At 38.3% G+C, this 13465-nt stretch overlaps 2 protein-coding genes across 3 annotated transcripts; one reads left to right on the top strand and one right to left on the bottom strand.

Annotated features, from left to right (window-relative positions):
• The first annotated feature begins 1349 nt into the window (after positions 1-1349).
• Positions 1350-7952, top strand: cfap144 (cilia and flagella associated protein 144). Of its 2 annotated transcripts, XM_051947509.1 has the most exons (5): positions 1350-1551; positions 3912-3971; positions 4159-4262; positions 5649-5691; positions 6968-7952. In XM_051947509.1, exons 1-5 carry the CDS (start codon positions 1431-1433, stop codon positions 6985-6987), a joined length of 348 nt encoding a protein of 115 aa, XP_051803469.1. In that variant the 5' UTR covers positions 1350-1430; the 3' UTR covers positions 6988-7952. The 2 variants fall into 2 exon arrangements, with proteins under 2 accessions (XP_051803469.1, XP_022052956.1); XM_022197264.2 differs by lacking the exon at positions 5649-5691.
• Positions 7089-13096, bottom strand: ebna1bp2 (EBNA1 binding protein 2). The gene is made up of 9 exons (XM_022197263.2): positions 12896-13096; positions 12481-12564; positions 10407-10579; positions 9157-9280; positions 8711-8800; positions 8521-8596; positions 8255-8345; positions 7969-8131; positions 7089-7854 (listed from the first exon to the last, which is right to left on the bottom strand). The coding sequence occupies exons 1-9, from the start codon at positions 12989-12991 to the stop codon at positions 7807-7809; spliced, it is 945 nt and encodes a 314-aa protein (XP_022052955.2). The 5' UTR covers positions 12992-13096; the 3' UTR covers positions 7089-7806.
• Between the last annotated feature and the right edge of the window lie 369 nt (positions 13097-13465).

Here is a 13465-nt window from a genome sequence, read left to right as displayed (position 1 = left end):
GTCCAAAAAACATGCTGAGGTTAATTGACTACTCTAGGTGTGATTGTTCGTCTATGTATGTAGCCCTGCGAAAGACTGGCGACCTGTCCAGGGTGTCCCCTGCCTTCGCCCGAGTCAGCTGGGATAGGCTCCAGCACCCCCCGCGACCCTAGTGAGGATAAAGCGGTGTATAGAGGATGGATGGATGCTTCAGTCAGTGCTACAAGTTCTGCAGTTTGAGCAGGGTAGCTAGGGAGCAGTGGTGCAATATTATCTCATGTAAGAGCAAAATGTGTGTGGTTTTTTTATTGGACCTCTTGAGACTGAGCTGTTTGCAAGTAGTTCCAGGGCTGCACTGACGGGCGTACTTAACATTCAATTTCCAGCATTTAATTGAATTTTTATGCACTTATCTGTGCCTTCTCTGCATATGTTGTTGCTTCTATGACTAATGTCATGAAGCAATTTATTTGTAACCCTTAGATGCGCAAATGAGTCCAAAATGACCTTATAATATCTTTGTAATGAAAAGTTTTTATCATTTCATATTCCCACTATTCCTCAAAAAATATGTTATTTTATATCATTCCATTTAGATTTTTAAGTCACCTTTTATATTTTAAAAGAAACTGTGATATTTGTATTACTATCCCAAGCTCTTTATCACTGATAATATCATACAAGAGGCGGTGCCGTGCACAAACTTAGAAGGACAGAGAGTTGCAACAGCTGGAGGAAAAGAGTTGGAAAATGGCAACCAAATGGAGGTTGACATTCTTCTATTGCTGTTCTGTGTAATATTCTTCTTTTTCAATTATCAAAATGTTCAAAATCTGTTGTAAAGTCAAAAATAAACAGATTTCAAACATGAAATCATTCCTGTGTGGACAGAAATATAATACAAACAAAAAATGCTAATTATTATTCTTAACCAAAATTACAAAAATGGTATAAAAACGCATTGATTCTTAAACGGGTCATTTTTGATCCACTTACTGAAGAGTGTACAGTCCAGTCACTAGTGCATCTAAGGGTTGAATAAAAGTCCTCTGATTTATTTGTGTTTTTACTGAGTGGGACAAATGCACATGTAGTTGAATGAGGGGAGCATGAGCTCTAAGCCTGTGGATTAATCAGATCCATTAGAATCCTTTACTAGTCTGTTCAATTGAATATTACAACTTTGGTCATTTGTAATATTAGAAATGCTGTGTTATTTATTTTATTTGCTGTGTTGATACAGCTGACATTCAGATTGGGTTACCTAGAGATCAGATCTGAGCGCGTGGCTCCATCTGGTGTTGGAGTCACGTTCCTGCAGCTCGCGCGGTGTTTACTGTTGCCAGGTAACACGTCTACGCTTCATTTTCAACGTCCTTTACGCCCATGGAGTAGCTGCTGTGTGACCTCAGTATCAGCGGGAGCTTCTAGAGTTGTTTTTTTTTCTCAGCATGGCAGGAAAACAGAAACTGGATTTGGTCCATCAAAACCAAATTCATGTTGAGACCATAAAGAAAGAACAGAGACTGCAGAAACTCCACACCGAGTTCAGCATCAATCCCTACAGAAAATGTAAGTAGACTAGTTTTTTTTTTCATTCTGTACAGATAAAGGACAAGGACAAGTAAAAGAGACGATGCACTTACATGAAAAACAGTGCCGCAGACAGGAATTCATCAACAATATCACTGTTGTGTTTCAGTTACTATTACTGCACATTTGGCAGAAAATTAGTTGAGTTGAATTTTTTTTTTGTTGAGGCCATATTTAAAACATCAGTGTGTCCTTTTAGAATCACATTTAGTTACTGTGAAAGATTCACATATTCCTCAAATACTGAGCTGTCCCTTAAAGGCATAACATAAACATAACAGTGGAAATACAACAATCAGCCACAACATTAAAACCACCTGCTTCATGGTGTGTAGATTCCCTTTGTGCTGCCAAAACAGCTCTGATCAGAGGCACAGATTCCTCTAGACCTCTGAAGATGCACTGTGGTGTCAGTAATACCTAGCAGTTGATCCAGGAGGATGTGAGGTGAGCCTCTACGGATCTGACTTGTTTTTCCACCGCCTCCCATTGATCCCCATCTTACGAATTTGCAATTGTTGCAGTTTGACTGAATGCATTTTCAGGCTGAAAGAGGCAACTGCCTGCAGGGAATATCAGAAGGGATGTATGTGGACTTGGTGGAGGTGGTACGTGTCAAAGTAACATCCACCTGAAGGCCAAGACCTAAGGTTTCCCTGCAGAGCATTACATCATCTCTGCTGGCTTACTTTCCTCCCACAGTGCATCCAGCTGCTATCTCAGCCCCAAGATCAACAATGCACACACACCAGGGTGTCAGGCCACCTTTTTCTGTTGCTCCATGGTCCAGTTGTGACACTCATATGCCCATTGTAGGTGCTGTATTGGTCACCATAGACACTCTGACTGGTCTGCAGCCACATAGCCTCATATGCAGCAAGCTATGAGGGGCTGTGTGTGCTGGTACCATTATGTCATGACCAGCATTAAGGGTTTTCAGCAAATTGTGCTACAGTAGATCTGCTAAGATCAAGTCACACTAGCTGGCCTTTGCTCTTCATCCTCATCAGTGAGCATTTCCTGCCCATGACCATGTCTCCGGTTGTCCTTCCTAGGATCACTTTTGGTAGATATTAACCACTGCATATCCGGAACATCCCCAAACCTACAGGTTCACCTATTTTTCTTGCTCGTAGCACAACACAGATGAGATATGTCAGTGTCAGAGACTTCAAGGGTTATGTCCAGATTGACATCAGAGAGTACTGGATGAACCAAGATGGGGAGATGAAGCTGGGGAAAAGGGTGTCTCCATGAGTCCTGAGCAATGCAACCAGCTGAAGGACCAGATTTCTGCAAATGATGATGCCATTAAGAGAGTATAAGCATTTCTTTCAGCGTTATCGGCTGAACTAATAGAACATGTTGGGTAATTAGTTTTGTCAACAGAACTGTTCAGTGCCTGTAAGAAAATTCTAAATCTTACCAAGTTTATTTGTCTTAGTTTTAGTCAAAATGTCTCATCCCACTTGCTTTAAGATAAATTCACTTAACAAGTGACATTTCAGCAAGATAGAGGGACTTGTTTTAAAACAATGCATCTCAAAAATCTCGTTAAGTCAAACAATCTTGAAATGATCTTGTTTTAACCCTCGTGTTGTCCTGTGGGTAAAATAGACCTGTTTCAAAGTTTGAAAATATGGGGAAAAATTATTTATTTTCACAGTAATTTGGGAGAAATTTTGAAAATATTCACAATTTTCATTTTTTTTGTTTTTTAAATTATTATTTCTTGCCAAATTTGCTGTTTTTTTTTAAATAAAACTTTTAAGGGAAATGTTTAAGGAATTTTTGCTGAATTTTTGGATTTTTTTCTGAGAAAGGAACAATATTTTTTGGTGCTGTAAATGAGGACAACAGGAGGGTGAAGACCCCTAAGCTTGACAACCATGGTAAAATATAGCTTAAAATAAGTTTTCACAGCTAATTATAAGATCTCAATATTTTAAATATCATATCTTATTTCAAGAAGTCTTATCAAGCCATTTTTCACTTGTTCTATTAACAGATTTTTTTTCACTTAGTTCAAGATAACAGTTGCTTAAAATAAGTTGTTTTTTCTTGTTTTTGAGATGGGCATTTTTTCCACTGTACAGCAAAACCCTTCAGTTGATGCTGAGGTGCCATTGTAACAACATAATCAATGTTATTCACTTCATCTGACAGGTAATTTAGTGGCTGATTGGAGTATAAAAACATTTGGGAGTGTGTCACTTTATCTCACTGAAAAGTTGTACTGAGCACTTTCTACAGTCTTGTCTGACAGTATATCTGTTGTTAAAATAAACCGTGTTGTATCGTCTTCTTTTACTCACAATGCGTGTGTCTTCTGTCTTCAGTGCACATCCTGCCAGACAAACCCATGTCTAGGAAACCAACTGAAGTTATTGAAGAGAACTGTAAGTTTCCCTTGAAATGAAAGAGGAAAAAAAATATTTGCTTCTGTTTATTTAATCTGTTCTGGAGAGTGAACAAGCATTTGAAGACACTGATCACACTGCTGTGTGATGCCAAACAGGATGACACAAATGGACAGAATGAATGTTTGGTGCCTCCGTGTTACTGATTGTCTTTTTTTTTTTCCAGTGGACTTCCTCAAGGCTTTCCACAAAGCCCGGGAGGAGCCCACCAAGAAATATTCAAAGCCCCTCACTGAGAGTCAGGAGATAGGATGGATGTCAACTGCACTGGTGAGGAAAACTCTGTAGTGTCAGCATATTCAGTAACCAGTTCAGTAATTAGTAACCAAACTACAGGATGCATTATACACAGAGAGCCTCCAGTTTAACTAGTTAACATACATACATGTTTCTGTTCCTGAACTGTTGAAAAATCACCTCAGTTTTAGGTCATATGAGCCTAACAATACCTCAGCTTAATGTGTAGAAATAGTAGGGAGTAAGTGCTCTTCAGAAAGTCCAGAGCAGGAGTTCCATAGAATTTAATTAATTAGCTTTGATTTGTTCTTTTTCTCTTGGTCTCACTTCACAGGAAAGTTTCTGAATATTTGTGTTTTGAAATGATCTCCAACACTTTCAAGGTTTTGTCTGGCAGTGGATTTAAATTGTGTGGACAGTTTTGAGCATACAAATGCATATTTGGTAACAAGAATACATCACAGTAAAAATCAGTTGTGGCTGGTTATGAAGTTTGTTAGTTTAAGTAGTAAAGTTGAAACAACTGAGACATTTAATGTCTGTAATAAAGCTGTTGTAAATGACTCATACAGTCGAGTGTGACAGGCATGGTGACAGAATTGACTCTAATTCAAAGCAAATAGTACCACCCCTTTAGTGACTTTAGGAAAATTCCTACAATCTAAGCCACTGTTCAATTTTATTAAAAAACTAGACCCAACCAAAAAATTCTGAACTTTCGTTCAGTCAGAGTGACTGACATCTTGTGTCCACTTTAAAATTTCATTGCATTATTATGTTTAAGCAGCATTGTACACTGACAGTCATTAAAAACTTTGAGACCATATTTTTCAACATAATTTTTATTTTGAAGCCCGAAACTGGATTTTCTTCATATGAATCATTTGTTTAGCATATTGGCATCCAGCAACAAAAATCTAAAGTTTCAAGAATGATTTCAAAATAAAGAATTTCACAAAAGAAAATGGCACCTGCCAAACACAAAGTCACAACAGTCAATACCGAGTATGGCCTCCATATGCTTCGATGCAGGCAGCAATCCGTTGGTGCATGCTTTGGACCAGGCTTCTGATTGTGGGTTGGGAACAGCCCATACGCCTGGCTACATCACTGTAGCTCAAACCGGCCTCCACCATACCCAGTGCCCGGAGACGCTGTTCATGTGATAGACGCGGCATGATGCTGTTCACTGGACTAACAATGGTGGCCTTTTTGGGCCTTTATATAGGCCTTCAAAACCCATTCTCAAATTGTGCAGATACTCACTGAGTATTGCTTGGTGTGTATTTGGTTCACTTTTGCAAAGTGACCAACCCATGTGCAATGAATCATGACAAAATGACAACTCATCGTTATCTCAACTACCAGGGCACTAGATCATCAGTAAATCCACAATGAATAATTACAACCTCCCTACAGGTAGAATTCTGCGTACATTTCTACCTCAAAGTTTCTACTGACTGTAAGTATGCTTTTATTTAACTGTTTTATTTACAGTAACATAGTTAAGTCTAAGGAACTGAGGATTGTTTTCAGTGCCAATATGTCAATTATTGATCAATTGTTTAGTCTATGAAAATCAGGAAATGATGAAAACTCTGTTCCTCAAACTAAAGATGGCATCCTCAAATTCTACAACCCAAAGATAATCAATTTTCTGTCAAAAGGGGGTAAAAAAGTTAAATGTTCTCATTTAACAATCATACTCAATGCATCAGAAGTTTTTTTCTTTTTCTATAATTGTCCTTTCCAATCACCAATATCTCCAGAGGGCTGGACTGCAAAGCAGCTGTTACATAGCCAGACTTTCTTTGTGTTAGCTAGCTTCACAAAACCTAAACTCAAAATCTAAGATAATGGGTATCACAACGGTGGTAATCAGGTTTATCTGTGGTAAAAAAAAGTACTGCTTCTGTGAGAGATGGGAGAGAAGAATTTCTACAAAGAAATAATTACACGAGCTAATATATCTGTTTTACCATTCAATACACTCTAAATGCAACTGCTTATGTCAAACGTGAAAGATGCACATTAGAACTCTTCAATTTTAAGCTTCAGTGATTTAAACATCATAGTGAAGAAGTGCATTTAGGTCTGACACTGTGCTATCATTAAAGACAAGAAAATCATTTTAGTTTTTAGTCATATCAAAGTGAAATTGATTGTATTGCGTATTCTCTGTAATGAATACCAACAGACTGATCAATTTTCTAATCTGTGTTCTATGAGCTGCAATATCAGCATAGTTGAATGGACTTGGAAGTAAATTGGGAGCAAACACAGAAACATGTTAATGCTTAATCTGCATTATGAACTAAATACATGTAGGCCGTCATGGCAATGTGACATGTACAGTTTGTATCAGTTTAACTACATGGCTTTGTTCAGGGGATTATTAGAGTGATACAACAGGTTTGCAGCTATAATGTATTTCATCAGATAAGGACCAGTAAGACTCAGGGAGAATAATATGATCAGGAGAAGAACTGGTGAAAGTGGGGCTCTTCTTATGGCTGCATTAAATCCCAAACTAAGTAGAACCTCTTCCAGGGCAGATTAGCTGTGCAGCATCAGTTACCGTTATGATCTAGTCTGGTATAAAATCCATGACATTAATAACTCTGGCTTTAGGTTGAACATACCTCACTAACCTAGCAATCGTGCTACACAGTACACTTGTCTGTTCATAGTGAAATACCAACTCCTAAATCCTAATTGTCCCATTTCTTCTCTCTTAGATCCCATCGAACCGCCGTGACACGAGATGCAATTTCTACCGATTCAGAACGGATGTCACTAAACACCAAGAATTTGCCCAGAAAGCATCAAATTAAAGCATGAAAAGCAGCAAGAAGCGAGTTCAAAAGAATCTGTTTATCAAACAAACATACAGGTGTCAGCAGAGTCTGCCCTTTCTGTATTTCCATCTTAGCAAACTAAGAAAAACACTTGGCAGGGGAAACATTTGCACAGGTCTATACAAAGCACACTCAGCCAACACATACTAATCATATTAATGAATAGGAAAGGGCAAAACTGACAGCCGCTCAATATTATAAAATGCCATGTCACATAGGAGAGAATCAATGAGTCAAGGAGCCGAGTTGGGAAAAAAAAAATAGAATACACCAAACTTGGAAGAACACACAGTGTCAGTTAGACAGCAGGGGGGTTGGTGTAGAGACTGAGGCGTAGAAACAGACTGTGGCTCCAAATCCACCTTATAGGGACGAGAATGGCTATAGACAACAAAAACTCATCTATGGTAATTATTTAATCAATTTCTCTTCATGAGCCTTAGGGAAACTGCATGTAGTAAAAAAAACTTTGCATCTTGGGTGGTCCTATGCAGTCCGTTCTTGTCTTTTCTTCATTTGTCTGGTCCTCCTCAGCAGTCAGACAGGATGTCTGTGTGGCATGAAGCTGGTTTATGTTGACCTCCACATCAATCCTGACACATTTTATGGAAGGCATACTGTACAAAAAGTGTGGAAGAGCCCGTAGCCTCCTACACGTCTGGCAAATCCTGCCTAGAAGCAGCGTCCAAGTCCAGTCTGTTAACCAGCATGTCAACTTTTTACGAGCGACTCTTCATCTTCTTGCGCACAGACTTGCCCGGACGTTTCTGAAAGCCCAAGTAAAAGAAATTAGGTGTTTTCTTACCAACCATATCCTTCCATTTACCAAGCTTTCTACATGTAATAAATCGCTCAGTTCCTTTTATATGTGTGTGACTCACATTTTGTTTTCCTCCTTTGCCTTTCTTCCCTCCCTTGGCATGAGCCACTTTGGCACGAAAACCGGAAACATCGTTGAAGCTCTCCTTGGTGTTCCACTTCTTTCCACTCTTTTTGCCTCCAAAGCCAAACTTCTTGTCCTTGTATTTTCTCTTAGCGTTGGGGCTGTCAAAAAAACAGTCACATTTGAGTTTTTTGTACCAAAGCCACAAATGTCAAGAGGAAAAATAAATATTATGCTCAAAATGTATAATTGCAGTGTACAGAGTTGAAAAGTTCATGACTCACCCCTTCTTATTCATTGCTTTCTTTGAGCCATCAGACGAATCTTTGCCCGTCTTCTGGTCTCCGTCTAAGAAGTCCAGTTTGTCCGTCATTCCTGAAAATGAGGATGGTCAGGAATGTTAAAACTTAGCTTAGATTTTGAAAAACACACACAAAGACTACATTACAAGGAATTACTCTGTCAAAAAAAATTACAAAAATGTATTATTTACTTGTGTGTGGTGAGAAAATTATAAGCAATATTTAAAACTACACACGTGAAAACCCACCTTTCTGATATTTCTTTACAGCGGACATCATGGCCTTCTTCTCCTTCTGTCTCTTCTGGATCACTTCTACTTGGACCTGAGATATATTCAAAATTCACGTGACTTTCATATTTGTTAAATAAGTTCATTTGGCTTCTTTTAGCCAAAGTTACAAAAATAACAGAAGTCTTTAAAAAAAACGGCGACCAACCTTTTTGCCAAACTTCCTTTGCTCTCGCAGTTTCTTGGCCTTCTCTGACTTCTCCAGACTCAACTGCTTTGAGATCAGCTTTTTCCTGATCTAAACCGAGAGAGAAAAAAAGATTTTTGTTTGTGCGACATTTGAAATAAAACCCAATAGACAGACAGAGCAAGCGCACAGACGTCCTGAACCAATATGTGTAATGAAATGATAATTATTAAACAATATAGGTAAAGGAGCAAAGACTCTTAGTGCCTCGTTATGGAAAACTTTATTCACAGCGGTATTAGAATGTATCTGCTAGACATGGTGTCACAAACACGTGACACAAAAAATAAGAAGCAGCTCTAGCTTTGGCTTTGTTCTTGTCGAATGAAATGATACAACTAGGAAATTACCTTCTTTTTCTTTAACCACATTTATCACAACATATAGGTACTCGTAATGAAGCTCACCTTCTGCATCTGCTGATCTGACTTGGCCATTTCTGCAAAGTAATCATCGGGCCTCTTGGTGGCTATGTCGTGCTTGTTGAGGAGGGGCAGGGCCTGCAGGACTGTAGCTTGAGCTTGACGGTAGCTGAAGTTAAACACGAACAAAAAGAACTTAAGATCTGAGCTCTGTAGCAGTGTGAGGATGGACGTGTCGGTGCCACACATTGTCTTCTGGAGGAAAACCGACCCTTCACAGCTCAAGCAACCAGCATTCCCACTCTGTACTCACTTAAATGCAAAATGTATATTTGAAGATATACAGTAAATGTGTGAACAAACTTAATTATCCTCAGTCTCTCGGGGGTGCACACAAAGGGAGACATTCTGTGGCAACCAGATAGATACCACAGAATGTCAATGAACTTCAGTGATAAGTAACAATGACAGGAAAAATAACTGCTGGCAATGTGAAATAGATGAGCAACGAGATAAAATTATCACAACTAGCAAGCAAAGAATATGCAATCACTGAGTTCACTAAACATTTACTGAAAGGAAATGATGTTCCTGGTTTTGGTTCCAACACCTTTAATCACATCAAAATAAAAGAGCAATTCATTTTTGCAATTACCAACAGACCTGAATAAGTGCAGACAACTCATACACCATATCACCATATCATAACAGCTTTGATCTATAAACTACACTACCGGTCAAAAGTTTGGACACCTCTTCATTCAACGGTTTTTATTTAATTATTTTCTACATTGTACATCAATACTGAAGACATCAAAACTATAAAAGAATGCATTTGGAATTATGTGGTAAAGAAAAAAGTGGTAATCTTCAGTATTAATCTTCAGTGTAGAAAATAATACAAATAAATAAAAAGCACTGAATGTGTCCAAACTTTGCACTGGTAGTGTATATTACATGCAAATAAACTGAAATAAATAAAATGTGGGTGAACTGTCACTGTAGAAATGTGAAGATAATCCCTCAGAGTTACAGAGGCAACCAGAGTTTGGAACATTCACTCCTGACCAATTATCAGCTATAAATCGATGAGTAAATCGCTCCATTTGTGGACGCTTCTTAAATCTTGAGACAAAGTAGAGAAGAAACCTTAAAAAATAGGACTTCAAGCATCTACATTTTCATGACAACTGGGCTATTGAATTTTCTGAGAAAGACTGTATGATCCCCGTCTGCAGAACAGAACACATTTACATAAACACAGCACTGAAAACATCAAGGCCATGGTCACTTACAAGAACATCTCCCTCTGGAAGTCGTCGTCTGCATTGACTTCTCCATTGGCCAGAGCTGGAACTTTTCCTTCAGCTTTGCTGAGAATGTCTTCAGCTGGCAGATTGGTCAGGTCTAACCTCTCCACCCAGGGGAGATTTTTACGCAAGTCAGCAAGACACTGTTTCATCCCATCCTGCATGTTAACATAGGGTACAATTGTATTTTAAATCATCTGTATTAGCATAGTAACAATCTAACAACAGTACAATTACTTATATTATATCACTCATGGCTTTTAGGGTTACGGTTTTCTGTATGCCATAACTACCTGCTAAGAGAGGTACACCAAAGCTGGTCATACATTTTAAAATTGTAGTGTGTGGGATTTAGTGGCATCTAGTGGTGAAGGTGCAGACTGCAGCCAACTGAATAACTTTTGCCTCATCCTTCCCTTCTGATGTACAAGTTATAATTTGGACGTTTCCATGTCCACAAGGGTCTGCGTGATGTAAACTTTATCACTGGACCAAGTTTTCATGGAGCCCAAAATCTGTGAGCTCATGGACTGAACACACTGCACGGCAAATATGTGTGTGTAACAAAAAACAAACAAACAAAAAAGGCTCAAAACAAATGCTAGAGGAGAGGTTGTGATTCTTTGCTATCCATACTTTGATAGGTCATCTTTAGAACTGTCGTAATGGAAGTAGTCGCTGCACTTTGGAGGTGCTTTGACTTGCATTCCATCAATAGTAAGAACACACAGTGGGATGTTGTAAATTCTCCAGAGAATGGTTAAGAGGACTTTACCTTAACAATGTAGGAGAAGCTACAGTGGCCGCTAACGCATGGAAGCTCTTCTCTAAAACCAGTGTTTGGCTAGTCCATTCTCAACAATTAGGGGAACATTTGGACACAGCGGAAGAGGAATCACTCCATTTTTAGAAATAGAAGGCTCATTCTAATGTAATAAAAACACAACATGTTTGAGTTCCTATGCACTAATCAAAACATAATAGTGAATATATTTCACTTCTGCAAACAGATCTCTTTCAATCCTACACACTGATCTTTTTAAAGAGCTGCCATGGTTAGCTGGCATAACTGACATCACTAACGCTAAAAGCATGTTGACATGAATATTCAAAATCAACGCATTGTGTTTCTAACTCATCTTCTTTCTAAAATTGTGTTTCAACAGTATGACTGCATAATGATGTAAGTCGTGTTTGTCAGCAGTCAATGCTAATTTAGATAATGGTGGTGGCAGCTGTAAAGCCCGACTTTGTTAAATGTAATTCTTCCAGAGACCTAAGGCTTTAAGAGCATGGGTGTAGTTCAAATTATCACAGAACAAAAACAGCTTGTTTTTTTAACACTGTGCACAACTTAAGAGGACAGCTCTGTACAGCCACTTAAAGAGAAAACACAACAGATAAAGGCAACTGATTTTCGTTAGATTTTCTCTTTGATTATATGAAATTGTATTTTAATATGCCCAAATTCACAGTAAAGCGGTCCTTATTTACATATTTTTCTGTTCCTGTGATCAAACAAAGGCCCAAGATTGAAACAGACTAAAAAAAATGGCTCATTAAGACCACATGTTAACCAGCAATCACCTCCAAGCTCAAATTCAGATTTTAAAATCGCAAAGTCATCAGAGAAACAAACCATACACAGAAGTAAAAAATGATATATCTATACAAGTAGAGAATTGCAAAATACTACCCAAGTAAGGAGAAAATTAGTTGCTTTAGCTGCTCTGTGCTTGTGCAATATTCACTATTCATGTTGCACTTTGTTTAACATACAGAATTAATATTATCATTTTATTACGGGCTGTAACAGAAACTTGCATTTCTTCTGAAGCTGCACTACTGACCTAAATAATAACCCCTCTTTGTAAAATACGTTTTTACATGTAGGGAGTTTCCAGTTTAACACTACAGTTCTGCACTTCAGTATTTGGTCTTGTGCTGCATCATGTTTATCGAAATAAAGATAACTTAAATAAAATTATCATTTTGCTTTTTCTGGAAGAAAACGAGACATTCAATGTCAGCTCTGTCCTCTGACAAGACTTTGACTTACCACATTGTTGACGAACTTCTTGGATTTGTCCACCAGTACGTTCATGCCAGGTTTCAACAAGCCTTTTGCGAAGGCTTCTTGAAGCTGAGTAACAGAAATGTGGTTAGATATAGTCATTTTAATTTATTCTAAACACACACTGCCAAATGTGGACTGTAAACACACACGATCCTAAAGCAAAGTTAGAAAGAGGTATTAAAAATGAACTACAACTTCCATTATCTCCTCCTCTCCTTTACCTGAGTTTTATCCGTCTCGTTTGCAGTCAGAAAAACACTTTACAGTCAGTAATAAGATTTACAGGCCACCATGTTCGAGTCTTTTTTAAATAAGAGGTATGACGATGTTTAAACGCTGTCGGTCCAGCGGGGGTCTGGTTAGCTGCTGTTAGCATGTGTTTTCGATGTAAACTTACCTCACTGTCGGACAATTCGCTGTATTCATCCTCTGACTCCTGGCCGAGCTGCGCCTCCTCCTCTGCGGGCTCCATGCTGCTGCTTTCGATAACCATAAGATAAAAATAGGGGATGTAGCGGCTTTAAAACGTGAAGTGAACTGCTGCTGTTCACATGTACAGAGCGCTTCACGTGGGGAGGAAGTGACGTCGCTGTTCTACCAACACAGTCCGCCGGGTGGAAAACGAGTGAGAGCAAATGTTCCTACGTGAAAAAATTGCACAGGAAAATATTGTGGTGGTAACAGTTTTACACACATTCATATGAAAGATGAGCGATTAACTAACTGTAATACTTTAAGAATGTTTTTTAATGCAACTGTTTTATTACTTTGTATTTAATGATGTTGTTTGTTTAAATGTCCCATTACAGCCTACAAACTTAAGCGTATATCTATAACATTTTCTGATATATCAAGAAAAGGCTTGGTTTAAATTGCGTTATTCTGGCGATAAGGGAATCCCTAATGCTGTGCATTCTGTATGTGTGTATATATATATATATATATATATATATATATATATATATAT

The sequence above is a fragment of the Acanthochromis polyacanthus genome, chromosome 4 (genome assembly GCF_021347895.1).
Source record: "Acanthochromis polyacanthus isolate Apoly-LR-REF ecotype Palm Island chromosome 4, KAUST_Apoly_ChrSc, whole genome shotgun sequence".
Classification (NCBI taxonomy): domain Eukaryota; kingdom Metazoa; phylum Chordata; class Actinopteri; family Pomacentridae; genus Acanthochromis; species Acanthochromis polyacanthus.
This window is presented reverse-complemented; position numbering and strand designations above follow the sequence as displayed.